Source organism: Cryptomeria japonica, chromosome 6 (genome assembly GCF_030272615.1).
Source record: "Cryptomeria japonica chromosome 6, Sugi_1.0, whole genome shotgun sequence".
Classification (NCBI taxonomy): Eukaryota; Viridiplantae; Streptophyta; class Pinopsida; order Cupressales; family Cupressaceae; genus Cryptomeria; species Cryptomeria japonica.
In genome coordinates this window covers 184,918,801-184,932,333 of record NC_081410.1, presented here as the reverse complement: position 1 = coordinate 184,932,333, position 13,533 = coordinate 184,918,801, and the positions used below count along the sequence as shown (strand labels likewise).

The following is a 13,533-nucleotide window of genomic DNA, read 5'->3' as shown; positions in this document are numbered from 1 at the left end:
TTTTGAATGGGAGATCGTAGGCAGACTATTATGTATAAGAAATCCTTTCCAAGAACCTATCCCAACCTTGTTCTTGATATGCCTACCAAGAAATTCTACCATGAGAACAAAAAGTAAGGGCGACAAAGGATCTCCTTGTCAAAACCCATTAGAAGCATGAAAAAAACTGCATGCAGACCCATTGACCAATATTGAAAAATTAACGGAGGTAATACAATGGACAATACACCTTAGCCATTTACTATCAAACCCAAACTTTCTAAGAACCTCCACTAAAAAGCCCCATTTCACTCGATCATAAGCTTTGGAAACATCTAGTTTAACGACCATACCTTGGAATCTAGATGAATACACTGAATGGATAGTTTCTGCTGCCAAAATGATGTTTTCCATAATTTCTCATCCCAGAGTAAATCTGTGCTGCTCCGGCGAGATTATTCTCTACAAAATTGGTTTGAGCCTATTTACCATGGCCTTAGAAATAATTTTGTATAAGGAGTTGCATAAAGATATTGGTTTGAAGTCTGTGATTGAAGAGCAGTCCTTCTTTTTAGGAATCAACGCTATATTTGTATGATTGATCTCTTTAACAAACTTCCCATGTTTCCTGAAGTCTTCCACAACTCAGAGAATATCGGGTCCCATGAACACCCAACATTTCTGAAAAAAATCCATAGTGAACCCGTCTGGCCCCAGGGCTTTATTCGAATGATGGTAAAAAATAGCCTTTTTGACTTCCTCCATCATGAATGGGCTGCAAATCGATTTGTTTTCTTCCTCTGAAATCTCGTTAGGAATACATTCCACAGTCAATAAATAATGAGAGTTTTTTCCCCCGCTTCCCCAAGCAAATTTCTGAAAAAGGTGATAGCTACTTCCTCGATGGCATCTGGGGTAGAGTGTCTGTTACCATCTTGGTCTGCAATCTCCGAAATTCTGTTCTTGATCCTATTTCCTTTTACCGATGCATGAAAGAACTTCATGTTTGCATTGCCCTCTCTGATCCAAAGCTCCCTTGATTTGTCTCTCCAAAAGCATTCTTCTCTCAAAAGAATTTCTGCCAATTCCTGTTTGAGTGCAACTTCTCTATGGTATGAATCATTTGACATTCCTAAATTTATAGTGATTAGATTAATATGATTAAGTTCTTCCTCTATTCTATTCCTATGCAAATATATTTTTGAAAGAATTAGAGTTCCATTTTTTAATCTTTTCTTTAAGGAATTTTAATCTTTTCACAAAGACATAGCTTAGAGTTCCCCTATATATATTGCTTTCTAACCACCATTGTTGTAAAAGAGAAATTAATTCGGGGTCTCTCCACCACATGCTCAAGATTTTGAAGCTACTACTTCCTTTTATTGGGGCCTCGCTCAATTTTAGTTCTACAGGGAAGTGATCAGACACGGAGATTGGAAGAATGAAGGCTTCTACCTGAAAGGATGACTCCAACCAAGCTTCTCCAATGAAATGCCTATCCAGCCGCTCTGATATATGAGCAAAGTTTGCTCGTCGGTTGGTCCATGTGAAGGTCCCGTTCTTGGGAGTCACATCCATTAAGTGATTCTGATTGACAAAATCTCTAAAGTCTTCCATCACCTTATTTGGCATTCTCAGACCACCCTGTTTCTCTTCCAAATCTAGTAGGGCGTTGAAGTCACCAACCACTACTATCTTGTCATTTCCCATGACTGAAATTTTATCCGTGAGGACCTTCCATAACTGAGCCTTATCCAAAGTTTTCATTGGACCGTATACATTAATTAATGGGAAATTTAGATTTTCCTTAAAGTTGGATACTGAACATAACATCCAATGCTCAACTTTCTCCAAAAGGGATACTTAAACCTGGGAAGGGTTCCACATCACACCCAAACCTCGGACAGTCCCAATGGCTTCTTGGAATAAGCCTTCCCAAACCTTACATGACTTAATAAAGCGATCTGCCTTATCAAGATTCATTTTTGTTTCTTGAAATGCAAATATGTCACTGTTACATCTAGCCAATGCTCGTTTGATCGAGCGTATTTTGTCAGGAGTTGATAGACCCCTGACATTCCAAGTAGTTATCTTCATCTTTTGCTAAGAGAGATCCCTTCTCCCTTAGTTTTCCTCATAAAATCAAACACGCTGACTATTCCTTTCTCATTTGCACTTTCTTCCCTTTTTTGTCGGTTGCTTCTCCTTCCTCCAAGTCCTTTTGCCTTCCCCAATAGAATGTTTGTTGATTGACTAATACACCTCGGATCCACGTTTTCTAGAGCATCCTTCTAAAAAAATTCTTCCTCAAAGTCCTTGTCCAGATCAATCTCCGTATTTGATAATCCTTTGTTATAGATAAATATTTTGGGGGACTTCGGCTCCATTTCTCCTATTTTATCTCTCGCCTCTGTTTGATTGGATGGCTCCTCTCCTGCTACTGATGTTGTATGGACGTTTGCATGCTTATTCTCTGATTGCGTCTCTGCAATCCCGCACCTCGCCGAAGGAGAACCAATTTGATTTTGAAGTAAAGATGGCTCTTTAAGATTACTAACTGAATTTGTAACCATTTTCTCTGGCTTTCTTCTCCATGGTTGTGTCGGGTTTTTAATTGATTTCCTTGCTTTTCTAACAAACAATCTACATGCCTCAACATTGTGCCTCTTACTGCCACATCTGGAGCAATCAAAAAACTCTCTTTCGATCTCAAGCTTCTGTCTCAACCAACCATTAGCAGAATGAAGCGTGATATATTCCGAAAATCTCTTGACCGCCGCTAATCTTATTCTGATAGATTTGCACAAATCTTTCTCCTCATCAAAATCTATTTCCAATACAGTCCCAAGTGACCTACTGATTTTTTCCAAATAAGCTTCGCTCCAATATTCGATTGGCAGATTATATAAATAAACCCATATCGGCCATAAGTAGACTACCAAAGGGATGGGATTGAAATTGGGAGTCTAGGGTTGAATATAAACCGCATGCTCCTCTGCAAACCAGTTTTCCTGGTTGATGATACGGTCTCTCTCTGATTGGTTTTCAAAAAGAACCACAGAAAAACCTTTAGGGATGAATTTAATGACTATTCGATCTCCCCACTTCTTATTCACCCACTGCTTGATGTTTTTTCTTGACCAATTAAGTCCAATGATCCTAGCGATCACTGCCTGTTTCTCCCAAAACTCGTTGTCTTCTTCCATCTCTACTCGAAGGTCCACCACCATCTCTTCTTCTTCCTTTGCTTGTTGCTGCCCTATCTGTCTTACTGAAAACCCTTTTGATCTGTCATTAACGTCCAATGGAAATTGCAGAGCCGAGTTATAAATTTTTGAATCAAATCATCCGTGTCTCGCTGGCGATTTTTTTTTTATGTGTAGTGTATTGATTATAATTTTTTATGATTTATATGTAAGGGTAATGAGAAAATGGATTTTTTTAAATTATTTAATAGGTATATGTGCATATTTTTTTAATAGTTTCATAGTGTCGGTTTTCACATTTTGCTAGGTTTAATTTATTTTTAACATTTTTCTAATGTTTTCATTCTAAACATTTTCAAAAAATTGATAAACTATTCAATAAAAATAATTATAGCAATAAATATATTAATTTTTTAAATTACAAATACAAAACAATAAAAAAAGGAAAAAAATGAACCTACCTAGAAAAATGGGGGCTGGAAATAAGCTCCTTGTGAGTTCGACCAAACTCCCAAAGCTCCTTAGGATGAAAATGGGGGTCGGTGCGAAAAATATCGATTTATATAACCGATAGTCTGGTTGGACTCCTGGCGCCATTTCAGCGCTACGCGGCCCAGGAGTAAATTGGGTGGACTCATGGACTACCCATAGTTGGACCAAAGTGTGACACAGGTTTATCCATTTACCCTCACTTACCCTATGATCATCCAAATACTATTAAGAGATAGTTTAAATAGATTCCAAGTAAACTTGTAGACCCAAATAATCATAAAAATAACAACATCCTCAGACTACATAATGTTACACCTCATAAATGACTCAAATGGTTTAGCTATAATCTCATAACTCATTTAAATAACAAATACCTAATCTGTGTGACCCTTATTAAAGAAAGAGTGACTTTTAAAAAATACTTAAGACTCCCAAATTTCCTAATTTTTGAACTACTTTTGCAAAGATGGTAGGGCTCAACTAGTATGACCAACATCATAAAACCCAACATGAAAATGCTCCAGATTTTCAAGAAACCACTCACATAAAATAAGCATCATAATCCAACTCTAGAAACCCAAGAATCTTTGCAAACCCAAAATACTAGTAAACAACACATTATAACAAAATATCCATTAAATCTAAAACATAATCTACAAATTTAACACAATGATAATTCTTACATGAAAACACTCAAAATAGAATGATATTTTTCATCCTCAAATCAATATTTGCTAAACTATAGAATTCCCTAGATAAAATTATTCTAAAAGTCAGAGGATTTTCATCCTCAAAAATTTCTATATTTCGAAGTGTTTCCATCTTTGAGAAATAGAGAAGATGAATGTACATTCATTCTTTAGAAATAAAATTAATCCAAAAAGAACATAATATATTTGTTTGTTAACTCTCCTCCTTTAATTAGTTCTTTAGAGCTTTTTTCTTTTCTTTTTTTTTTTAAAAAAAATTTAGAAAAAAATTTCTTTTTGCTTTTTCATTGTTGTTTTTCAAAAACGTTTTTTTCTTTTCATTGATTTTTTAAAAAGTATTTTTTTTCTTAATAAAATAATATAAAGTATCTTTATGATAACTTTTCAAAAAGTTGAGCCTAACAAAATTTTATTTGTATAGTTAAAATACATTCTAAATAATTAAATATAATTTATCATTTAATTTTATGTTGATAACTCTAATAATTAATTATTTAATTTATTTTTCTTGTTAAATAATCACAAGCTCTTCCAAAAATATTTAAATTAGCAAATCAAATTGTCCTAATAATTCTACCAACACCCTAAGTGCACATGACTTTAGTCCACAAAAAATTGGTGCTATCCAAGGATGATGGACTTTTACAAGACGTTTAGAGCACGTTTCTAAAATGTTAGATTCACACATATAAAGTGCTATTGTGCATGTCTTAGCTCTAGGAACCCATTCTAGCTATTAGATTTTATTTTTGAGAAAATTGTTAGTCTTTAATGAATTTGAAGTTTCCCATAATGTTGGAATGGAATAGAATAAAGGAGTAAGTATAAAGGGGTCTTATAATTCATTAATATTCTATCTTTTTTGAAGAACCAAAACTCATTTTATTGTAAAAAATAAAATAATCAATAGAAATAAAATACAAAAATAATAAAAAATATTTTTCTAAAATAAAAATAGATGGTCTCATCAAATTACGTCATATATATTTTTATTCAAGAAACAATATTCTCCTAATAAAGATGGTTATATCTAAACATTTATAGATAAGGGACCCATTTTCCAAGTTTTCTAAAATGTCATCAATACTATTATCAAAAACATAGAAATTAAGAGGTTTATTTGCTAGAATAACCTTATCATAACTAAGTTCTTATATAATTAAGAAGAAGGAATGGTGAGATCATAAATTAAAAATTTACTTAAAGGGTTAAGGGACAAAAGGCATGGGAAAAATTTATTCAATTAGTGAAGGACAAATATTAGGCTTACCATTTAAAATGCATTAGAAGTAGAGGCCACTACAACTATTGAATGGGTTAGAAATATTTTTGCATCCATGAAAATATAAAGACTAGAAAAGTCCTCGATCAGATGACAAGAGTCATATATTTTCAAGGTTATTAAATTTTTATGTTGAAAGGGAACCCTTTCAAATATTTACAAAGTCCTCTCATGTGTCTTAGCCTAGGTATCCCTCTTGCTATTAAAGTTCTGATTAATTTTTTTTTTTTATCTAATCCTAGTTTAAAGAAATTAATTTTGACCATTCATTTGTGTTAGTTGAATGAATATTAAATCATTGAAATAAAAACTTGTTTATAGAAGTAACTAAAACAAAGTTAAAACTTTATTTATTTTTTTATATTATTTATGTTCATTAAATTAAAAATGTGTTTCAATGAAGGGATAACAAAATACAATACTATTGTTATGGAGTAAAATATTGCTCAAAGAAATAACACACCACTACTAGTGTTATCTATGAGGTAGGACAAAATCATAGTTCTTGCACTTTATCATCTAATGACTATGCTAGTGTCCAAGTTTAGAAAACAATTTTTTTCTAGAACCTACATAGGGGGAAAAGGGATCTACAAACAAGATTATCAATATGATAGTGTTATTTATACAATAGCTATAAAGTCATTTAATAGACGCAAATCAATATTAAAATATTGAAAGAATAACAAGATAGGAAATAACAAAATTATCACTCATAACAATAGATCTAGAGAATGGGAACACACACACACACACACACACACACACACACACACACACAGAGAGAGAGAGAGAGATTCTCAATCTTAAGTATATTTAATACCAAGAAAAATTATGAGAATGATAGAAAGAATATGGGGCTTGACAAAGTCTCAAAAATGTCAAGAGTGAGAGATATAGATAATGAGAATGAAAATAATGAAATGAAGAAATTTATATTGAAAATAAAGATAAGAACATCTTATTATATGAATTGGAAGACTCCACAAGAAGATATAAGAAATTATCTCTATTCAAATAGATGATCTTTCAAAAAGAATGAATTAGACAAGTTTATAGATTGATAGTACTTGAGGATATTACAATAACAACTAATAAAAAATAATGGTGTTGTAGACTATTTAGGATTGCAAGAGGTTGTTGAAAAAATGGAAGAGATTGGAATGGAAGCCGTAGGGAAGAACCAATTGTGGAAATTATCTCTCTAGACTCCTTCAAACAAGCATACAAAAATTACTAATTTTGGAAGAGAAAATCATCACTATGGTTGTTGGAGGCATATAAAATCAAGCTTGAAGTTAGTTAAAATTAGAACATTTTAAAAGCACCCTAGTTAAATGATTATTAAATAGATAATGTACGATTGTGTTATCAGTAGACATTTGCGTAGTTACACAAATATTTGTGCAATTGTGTGTTCATCAAAATAGAATAATATTGAAATATACACAAAATATGGCAATATAAATGGATATAATAGTTTTGGTATGTCAACTACAAAAAGGACTACAAAATGGGAAGAGGGAATCATCAATGTGGTTGTTGGAGGCATACATTTAGGCTTGGAGTCGATTACAATTATAACATATTAGAAACATCTTAGTTAAATGACTTTTAAATAGATAGTGTACAATTATGGGTTCATCAAAATAGAAGAATATTAAAGTAGACACAAGATGTGGCAATATAAATGAACATAATAGTTTAGGTATTTCAACTACAAAAAAGACTACAAAGTGGGAAGAGGGAATCACCAATATGGTGTTGAAGGCATACAAATTTAAGGATGATACCATTATGTTGTTGCTGGACATTAGTGTACTTACATTAATATTTGCACAATTGTGTATGTATCAAAATAGAAGAGTATTAAAATAGACACAAAATGTGACAATATAAATGAACACAATGGCTTTGGTATTTCAATTATAGAAAAGACTACAACATGGTCTAAAGTGCATCCTAAAATACATGAATGTGGGAATATAAATGAACGCAATGGTTTTGGCATTTCAATTATACAGAAAAGACTACAAAATAATCTAAAGTGCATCCTAAAATACATGATGTTGAAAAGTAACTGTGTCAAATGGGTACAATTTTCAATACCAAAGTTTTTGATCAGAACAAACAAGATTTGTAGGGACCTGAAACCCTTTAACAAAGAACTAGTACAAAAGGCTGCATAAATTAAAAATAGTCATTTTAAAACAGCAACCAAGAATCAGCAAAAGATCGGCGAAAAACCACTAACCAATACCAAAGTTATAAGATATAAGTATTCTAGATTATTAGATTTTAAAACAGACAGAATTTCCAAATGACATAATTTATTCCATCTTGTAAAATGTCACACTATAATATTTATTTACACTATAATATTTAGTAAATAGAACTAAAATAAAAACAAAGCCACAATGGTATCTTTAGCTTGTAGACAAGGAACAATTATGCCATTTTGAATGGTGGACTAGATACATATGTTAGGACCTAGGTGTAGAACTAATTATAATTGAATCAAATCACAAACAAAACTTTCACATGAATCCCTCTAATTTGCGATAGGCTGAAAGGTTAGTTGGGGATCCCAAAGTGGGGATCACAAGGCCCTGAGAAGAGTACGCAGATAATGCTGAGCAGTCTTGTTCATGCACTTGAAAGAAGATATTTACCCATGCCATGGAGTTCATGTGAGCACCATGCAGCGTTGTCTTTTGTAGTGTCCTGTTCGTTTGATAAAAAGCACTCCCGAACAACATGATATTGTTCTTGTCCTCAATTACCAGGGACCAAACCAGAAGTAGGCCAACATTATCGTTGCCTTTGTCCGCGTACACACACAGCCTGGTTCAATTCGTCCTTGTGGGTTTGTGGCAGATAACATCTCATCTCATCTCATTCCTTTTCATGATAAGGCATGCGACATGGAGGTAAGGCTCACAAGGAAGGTCAGTCGGGTCAGGTCGGGTCGGAATGTTGAGGAAAAGTGACCCGGCTGTTACACTTCTAGGTTGTGATGTGGGGACGTTTGTATGCTTGACCAATTGTAGGGCTGGAATGGTCTGTAAGTCAGTCTGGTTAAATGGGTAGAGAGATAGATAGATGTCACGCGGTCAGCATTTGTAGGAGGAGGAGGAAACTGTTGGAAAAGGTGAGGGAGGGAGTGATGGGCGTGGGCCGTGCTGCACCCCCACGCAATTGCAGAGTGTGATCATGTACCGTGTAGGACAAAACACGCATCGCCATCGTCACCAACCAGCTTTTAATGTGACTGCCACCAGCGTGACTCTGCTCAAACTCATAGATTGTTAAGGCTGACCACAAAACCCACATCAATCCATCACTCACTGACTCCCTTCGCCACAACAACTCAGATCAACCCAGTTATGACACAACACCTAGATGCTTTTTTGCTCTCACTGTGTCCATCAAGGTCAAGTCGTTTTCTTGCCGCTTGGGTAATTCTATTGTCCCAAGAATAAAGCAGAAAAAACCTGGGAGTCTGAGGAACCGGGCCCATCGTCTTGGCGGGCGTGGGAGTCGAACCCTCCTTCTCCCGCGGGGCAAATTGCCGATGCAGAGGAGGATAGAATTTGCGGTCTCCTCCATGCGGGCTGCCGGCTGAATTGAGTACCATCATATGCAAGTTTTTCTCTGCAAACGCCAGTAGGAGTCGGACAATTAATTCAAGCCCTTCGTGGTCCCCCGAACGGGCTCAGGCTTAAGGGAATTGTAAGTTGTAACAATTCTCAATCAAATCAAAATACAATCTTGAAAGTAATTAAATGGTAAAATTATCAGATTTTCACAATCCATAATAATATCTATAGCTGCTTCTCGATTAAATGATAGACAATCACAGTCACCATCACCGGGGCTTAAGTTGAACTGGGTGTTAACTAGGGTTACGAAGTCTTTCACGTGCGGTGTTATGACGGCAGTAAATTAATAAGGGCGTTGGGGTTTGGAGTGTGCTGGCCTGGCACTGAGTTTCCGAGATCCTAACTGGCTATCTCGTGTAGTGGGTACGACAGCACCGCAAGAAAAAAGTGGTGCAGAGATAGGGATACGGTAAATCCCAATTCACAAAAGTACACTCACCCCTCACACTTTCTGTCCCCAACAGATGCAACCGACAAACAAAGCGACGGTTCAATTGTGGGTTATACTAAGAGTACTAGAAGAGTTTACCACCATGCTTTGATTGAAACCAGAAAGAGGGACAAACACTTACGCCTACATAGATTCTGTGATACCCATTTACTCCGCCTGCCTGCCCGCCCGCCAGCCCGCCCGCCAAGGAAGCTCGTATGGTGAACACCAATATGTGAGGAAACTGTCCAAAACGATGACTTTGTTTCTATAAATTGAAGCTTGCCTTGATTGAGAGGAAGTTTTCATTTTTGATACTACCTATTAAACAGGAGGGAGAGAGCTGTTTTGTTCCATTTTCGAGGGGTGACGTTTCAAGTTGGTCCTGTAGAGAACGCCTGCCTTTAGAATGGAAGTGCTTTCTGTGTGTAGGTAGTATCAGTTTTGATTAGTTAAAGGGATTGATTGATCGTCAAGTTGGTACTTTCTCCTTTACCTCAATTGAGGACAAAATTACTAGTTTCACCTCAGTTTAGGTAATCTCTTACAGACTGGCTAACGGATGTTTCGGGAAGCCAATCTACAAAGATTCTCAAATTAAGAAGTCATTCGTGTCAGAGGCTCAGAGTTTTAAAATAAAGGGAAATAAAAAGAGATTCTTGAGCACCGGGGGGGGGTTTAAGTCGCATAAATATATAGTGGCGATGAAGAGAAGGGTATTCATTAGGTGGCATCACATAAACGAGAGCTCTATCTATACTTTGTAGGCTTCGTTTAATCCCCTTTGTAATAACCAGCCGTTGGAAGGCAGGCAGACAGACATTAGCATAGCATAGCATATATCATATTTGCTTTGCTTGCTTGTTTGCTTGCTTTGCTTATCCATCAAGGAAGAGAGGAAGTGGAGTGATCGGTGGTCAGGCCTGCTGCCTCTGCCTCTGCCAAATCTCCTGCTTTGCTTACGTAAAGTAGGGAGGTGAATTCAATGCATCGAACTTCGTGATCGGAGAACATTGGTCGATCTATATCTTGCCCATTTCTCTAAAATACCATACAGATCAAAGCTTCATGAGTTCCTTAACAACGTCGATCATCATCATCTATAATGCATTAAAGCTTGCTGCTGCTGCTTCTTGTGGTTCTGCTTGATCCACCGTTGTAGGCTAGAGTGAGTAGTTGTTGTTCAACGTATAGGTTGACTAGAATAATTTTAAAAAAAAGGTGCAGTCCAAGGTAGAAGAATCATGTGTAGGCAACCAAGTTGTGCGAGCGGTGAAGATGGCTGTGGTGCCTTGCACCTGTGCCAGCAGCCAGCCATGGCACAACAAGAACTCTTTTTCTTCTCTATCGAAGATGGCTACCCTGATACCCACGAAAAGAATTGGAAGCAGCAGGAGTTGGAGGATGACAACGAGCTCAAGCGGTGGCCAACACCTATCGAGGTTTGGATTTAGCCTTTTAGGGCTCCTCTCTAACAATTGCTTTTAGGGATGGATGGATGGATGGATTCCTGTATTATCTCTGGTTTTTTGCTTTTGTAACTAGGTGTATGTATGTATTGTTTCTTGAAAAGAGAATGCTTGTATTGAACTGGGTGCAGATTGTTGAAGAAATGAAAGCAATAAGCAGAATTTCGGGGCCCATGGTGTTGACTGGATTGCTGCTGTACTCGAGAGCAATGGTATCGATGCTGTTCCTGGGGCGGCTAGGAGAGCTAGAGTTGGCAGGTGGGTCGCTCGCTATTGGATTTGCCAACATAACTGGGTACTCAGTGATTTCCGGATTGGCTATGGGAATGGAGCCCATATGCGGCCAAGCATACGGAGCCAAACGATGGAGTCTTCTGGGCATCACTCTTCAGAGGACAATACTCATTCTCCTCTGTGCTTCAGTGCCCATTGCTTTCCTCTGGCTCAACATGGAGCGAATCCTTCTCTGGTGCGGACAAAACGAGCAGATTACCCAAATGGCGGGGGTTTACATAACCTTCTCTCTACCCGACCTGCTAGCCCAAGCGTTTCTCCACCCTCTCAGAATTTACTTGCGGACGCAGAACATCACCATCCCCCTCACGTGCTGTGCAACAGTGGCTGTTCTCTTGCACGTTCCTATAAATTTCATACTGGTGGTGTACCTCAAGATGGGGATCAGAGGGGTAGCGATTGCGGCCGTTTGGACAAATCTTAACATTGTTTTTTCACTGTTGGGATACTTGTGTTTGTCTGGAGTGTACAAAAAGTCGTGGGAGGGAGTCTCCAAGGAGTGCTTGAAGGGATGGAGGTCATTACTCAGCCTAGCAATACCAAGCTGTGTTTCTGTTTGCCTAGAATGGTGGTGGTACGAGTTGATGATCATTCTCTGCGGATTGCTGGTGAATCCCACCGCCACATTGGCCTCCATGGGAATTCTGATCCAAACAACTGCCTTGGTCTATATCTTCCCCTCATCCTTGAGCCTGGGAGTTTCTACTCGAGTAGGAAACGAGCTCGGAGGCAACAGGCCTGCTAAGGCCCGGATTGCCATGATCGTTGCGCTTTTGTGTGCTGGCGTGTTGGGTTTGCTGGCCATGACGTTCACAACAACAATGCGGCACAGATGGGGCAGAATGTTTACGCAAGACACGGACATCCTGCAGCTAACTTCCCTTGCCCTGCCTATCGTGGGGTTGTGTGAACTGGGCAACTGCCCGCAGACGACAGGGTGCGGGGTTCTTCGAGGATGTGCAAGGCCCAGCACGGGTGCCAACATAAACCTGGGCTCATTCTACTTCGTGGGCATGCCCGTAGCCATTCTCATGAGTTTCGTATTCAACACGGGATTCACGGGTCTCTGGCTCGGTCTTCTGGCAGCGCAGGCCTCTTGCGCCGCCCTCATGCTCTACGTGTTGCTCTCCACCGACTGGATTCTGCAAGCTCAGAGGGCTAAAGACCTCACTGGCGCACATCAGATGGAACACGAATCCTTCAAGTTTCAAGAAACCTGCCACAAAGCAGCTCACGACAACCACGCTTCTGCCACTGCCCCTGCCCTTGCCCTTGCCCCTGCCACTGCCCCTGCCCCTGCCCCTGCCCATGCCCTGCTCAACTTGCACGACGACTGCTCCTACTCCGACTGCTCCGACTCACACCCTCTCATTACAGTCCAAATTGCGAAACCCGAAGAGACAAAATTGTGCTCAGAAAGCCACTTCTGAACTGCATTCTTGGGAACACACGCTGCTGACTGCCATGCATGTGCACTTGCACTGGATCATTGTAATATCATATTGTTTTTGGGACAAGAGAGGTGGAAGGAAGGTTCAAGGAACTATATGCAACATTTAACTAATTCATTTATCACCATGTTTTTGTGCTGCCAACATGGGAGGTAGAGGTAGAGGTAGAGGTAGAGGTAGAGGTAGTGGTAGTGGTAGTATATCATATCTGCTGCATCTGAGATGGGCTTGGCTTGGCTTGGCTTCTCCACTAAACTAGCTCACTGTAAAGACGTATAATCTAATACTCAATACCGACACAGTTCCTAAAATCTTGCAACTCATCGATTCGTTCATTCATTCATTCATTATGCTTGCTTTCTTTTTAAATTCTCTATCTACCCATTAATTAGTTTATTTCCTTCTATGTTTCATGTTTGAGGAGCAATGCTTGGTAACGATTTGATTATCTCCTACTTCTTTCTTGTCTGACGAAACCACCACTCCATGTCAGGTTACATTATTCATTTAATAATCCTGAAAAACTAATACTGAGGCGGTGGAAGTTTGGAATATTGT

At 38.0% G+C, this 13,533-nt stretch overlaps 2 protein-coding genes across 2 annotated transcripts; one reads left to right on the top strand and one right to left on the bottom strand.

Moving 5' to 3' along the window:
- Positions 1 to 809: 809 nt before the first annotated feature.
- Positions 810 to 1,746, bottom strand: LOC131077646 (uncharacterized). Its single transcript, XM_058015189.2, has 2 exons — positions 1,353 to 1,746; positions 810 to 1,111 (listed from the first exon to the last, which is right to left on the bottom strand). Exons 1-2 carry the CDS (start codon positions 1,744 to 1,746, stop codon positions 810 to 812), a joined length of 696 nt encoding a protein of 231 aa, XP_057871172.2.
- An 8,052-nt stretch (positions 1,747 to 9,798) lies between these two features.
- On the top strand, positions 9,799 to 13,294 carry LOC131077617 (protein DETOXIFICATION 48). Its single transcript, XM_058015149.2, has 2 exons — positions 9,799 to 11,203; positions 11,362 to 13,294. Exons 1-2 carry the CDS (start codon positions 11,006 to 11,008, stop codon positions 12,952 to 12,954), a joined length of 1,791 nt encoding a protein of 596 aa, XP_057871132.1. The 5' UTR covers positions 9,799 to 11,005; the 3' UTR covers positions 12,955 to 13,294.
- The last annotated feature ends 239 nt before the right edge of the window (positions 13,295 to 13,533 follow it).

What these genes read in the sequence shown, in the direction of transcription:
- LOC131077646 (XM_058015189.2), bottom strand. Translation starts at nt 1,746, where the DNA reads ATGAAAACTTTGGATAAGGCTCAGTTATGGAAGGTCCTCACGGATAAA. An exon ending in CGAGGCCCCAATAAAAGGAA is followed by an intron (nt 1,112 to 1,352) that starts GTAGTAGCTTCA and finishes CTATAAATTTAG; the next exon opens with GAATGTCAAATGATTCATAC.
- LOC131077617 (XM_058015149.2), top strand. Translation starts at nt 11,006, where the DNA reads ATGTGTAGGCAACCAAGTTGTGCGAGCGGTGAAGATGGCTGTGGTGCC. An exon ending in GGTGGCCAACACCTATCGAG is followed by an intron (nt 11,204 to 11,361) that starts GTTTGGATTTAG and finishes AACTGGGTGCAG; the next exon opens with ATTGTTGAAGAAATGAAAGC.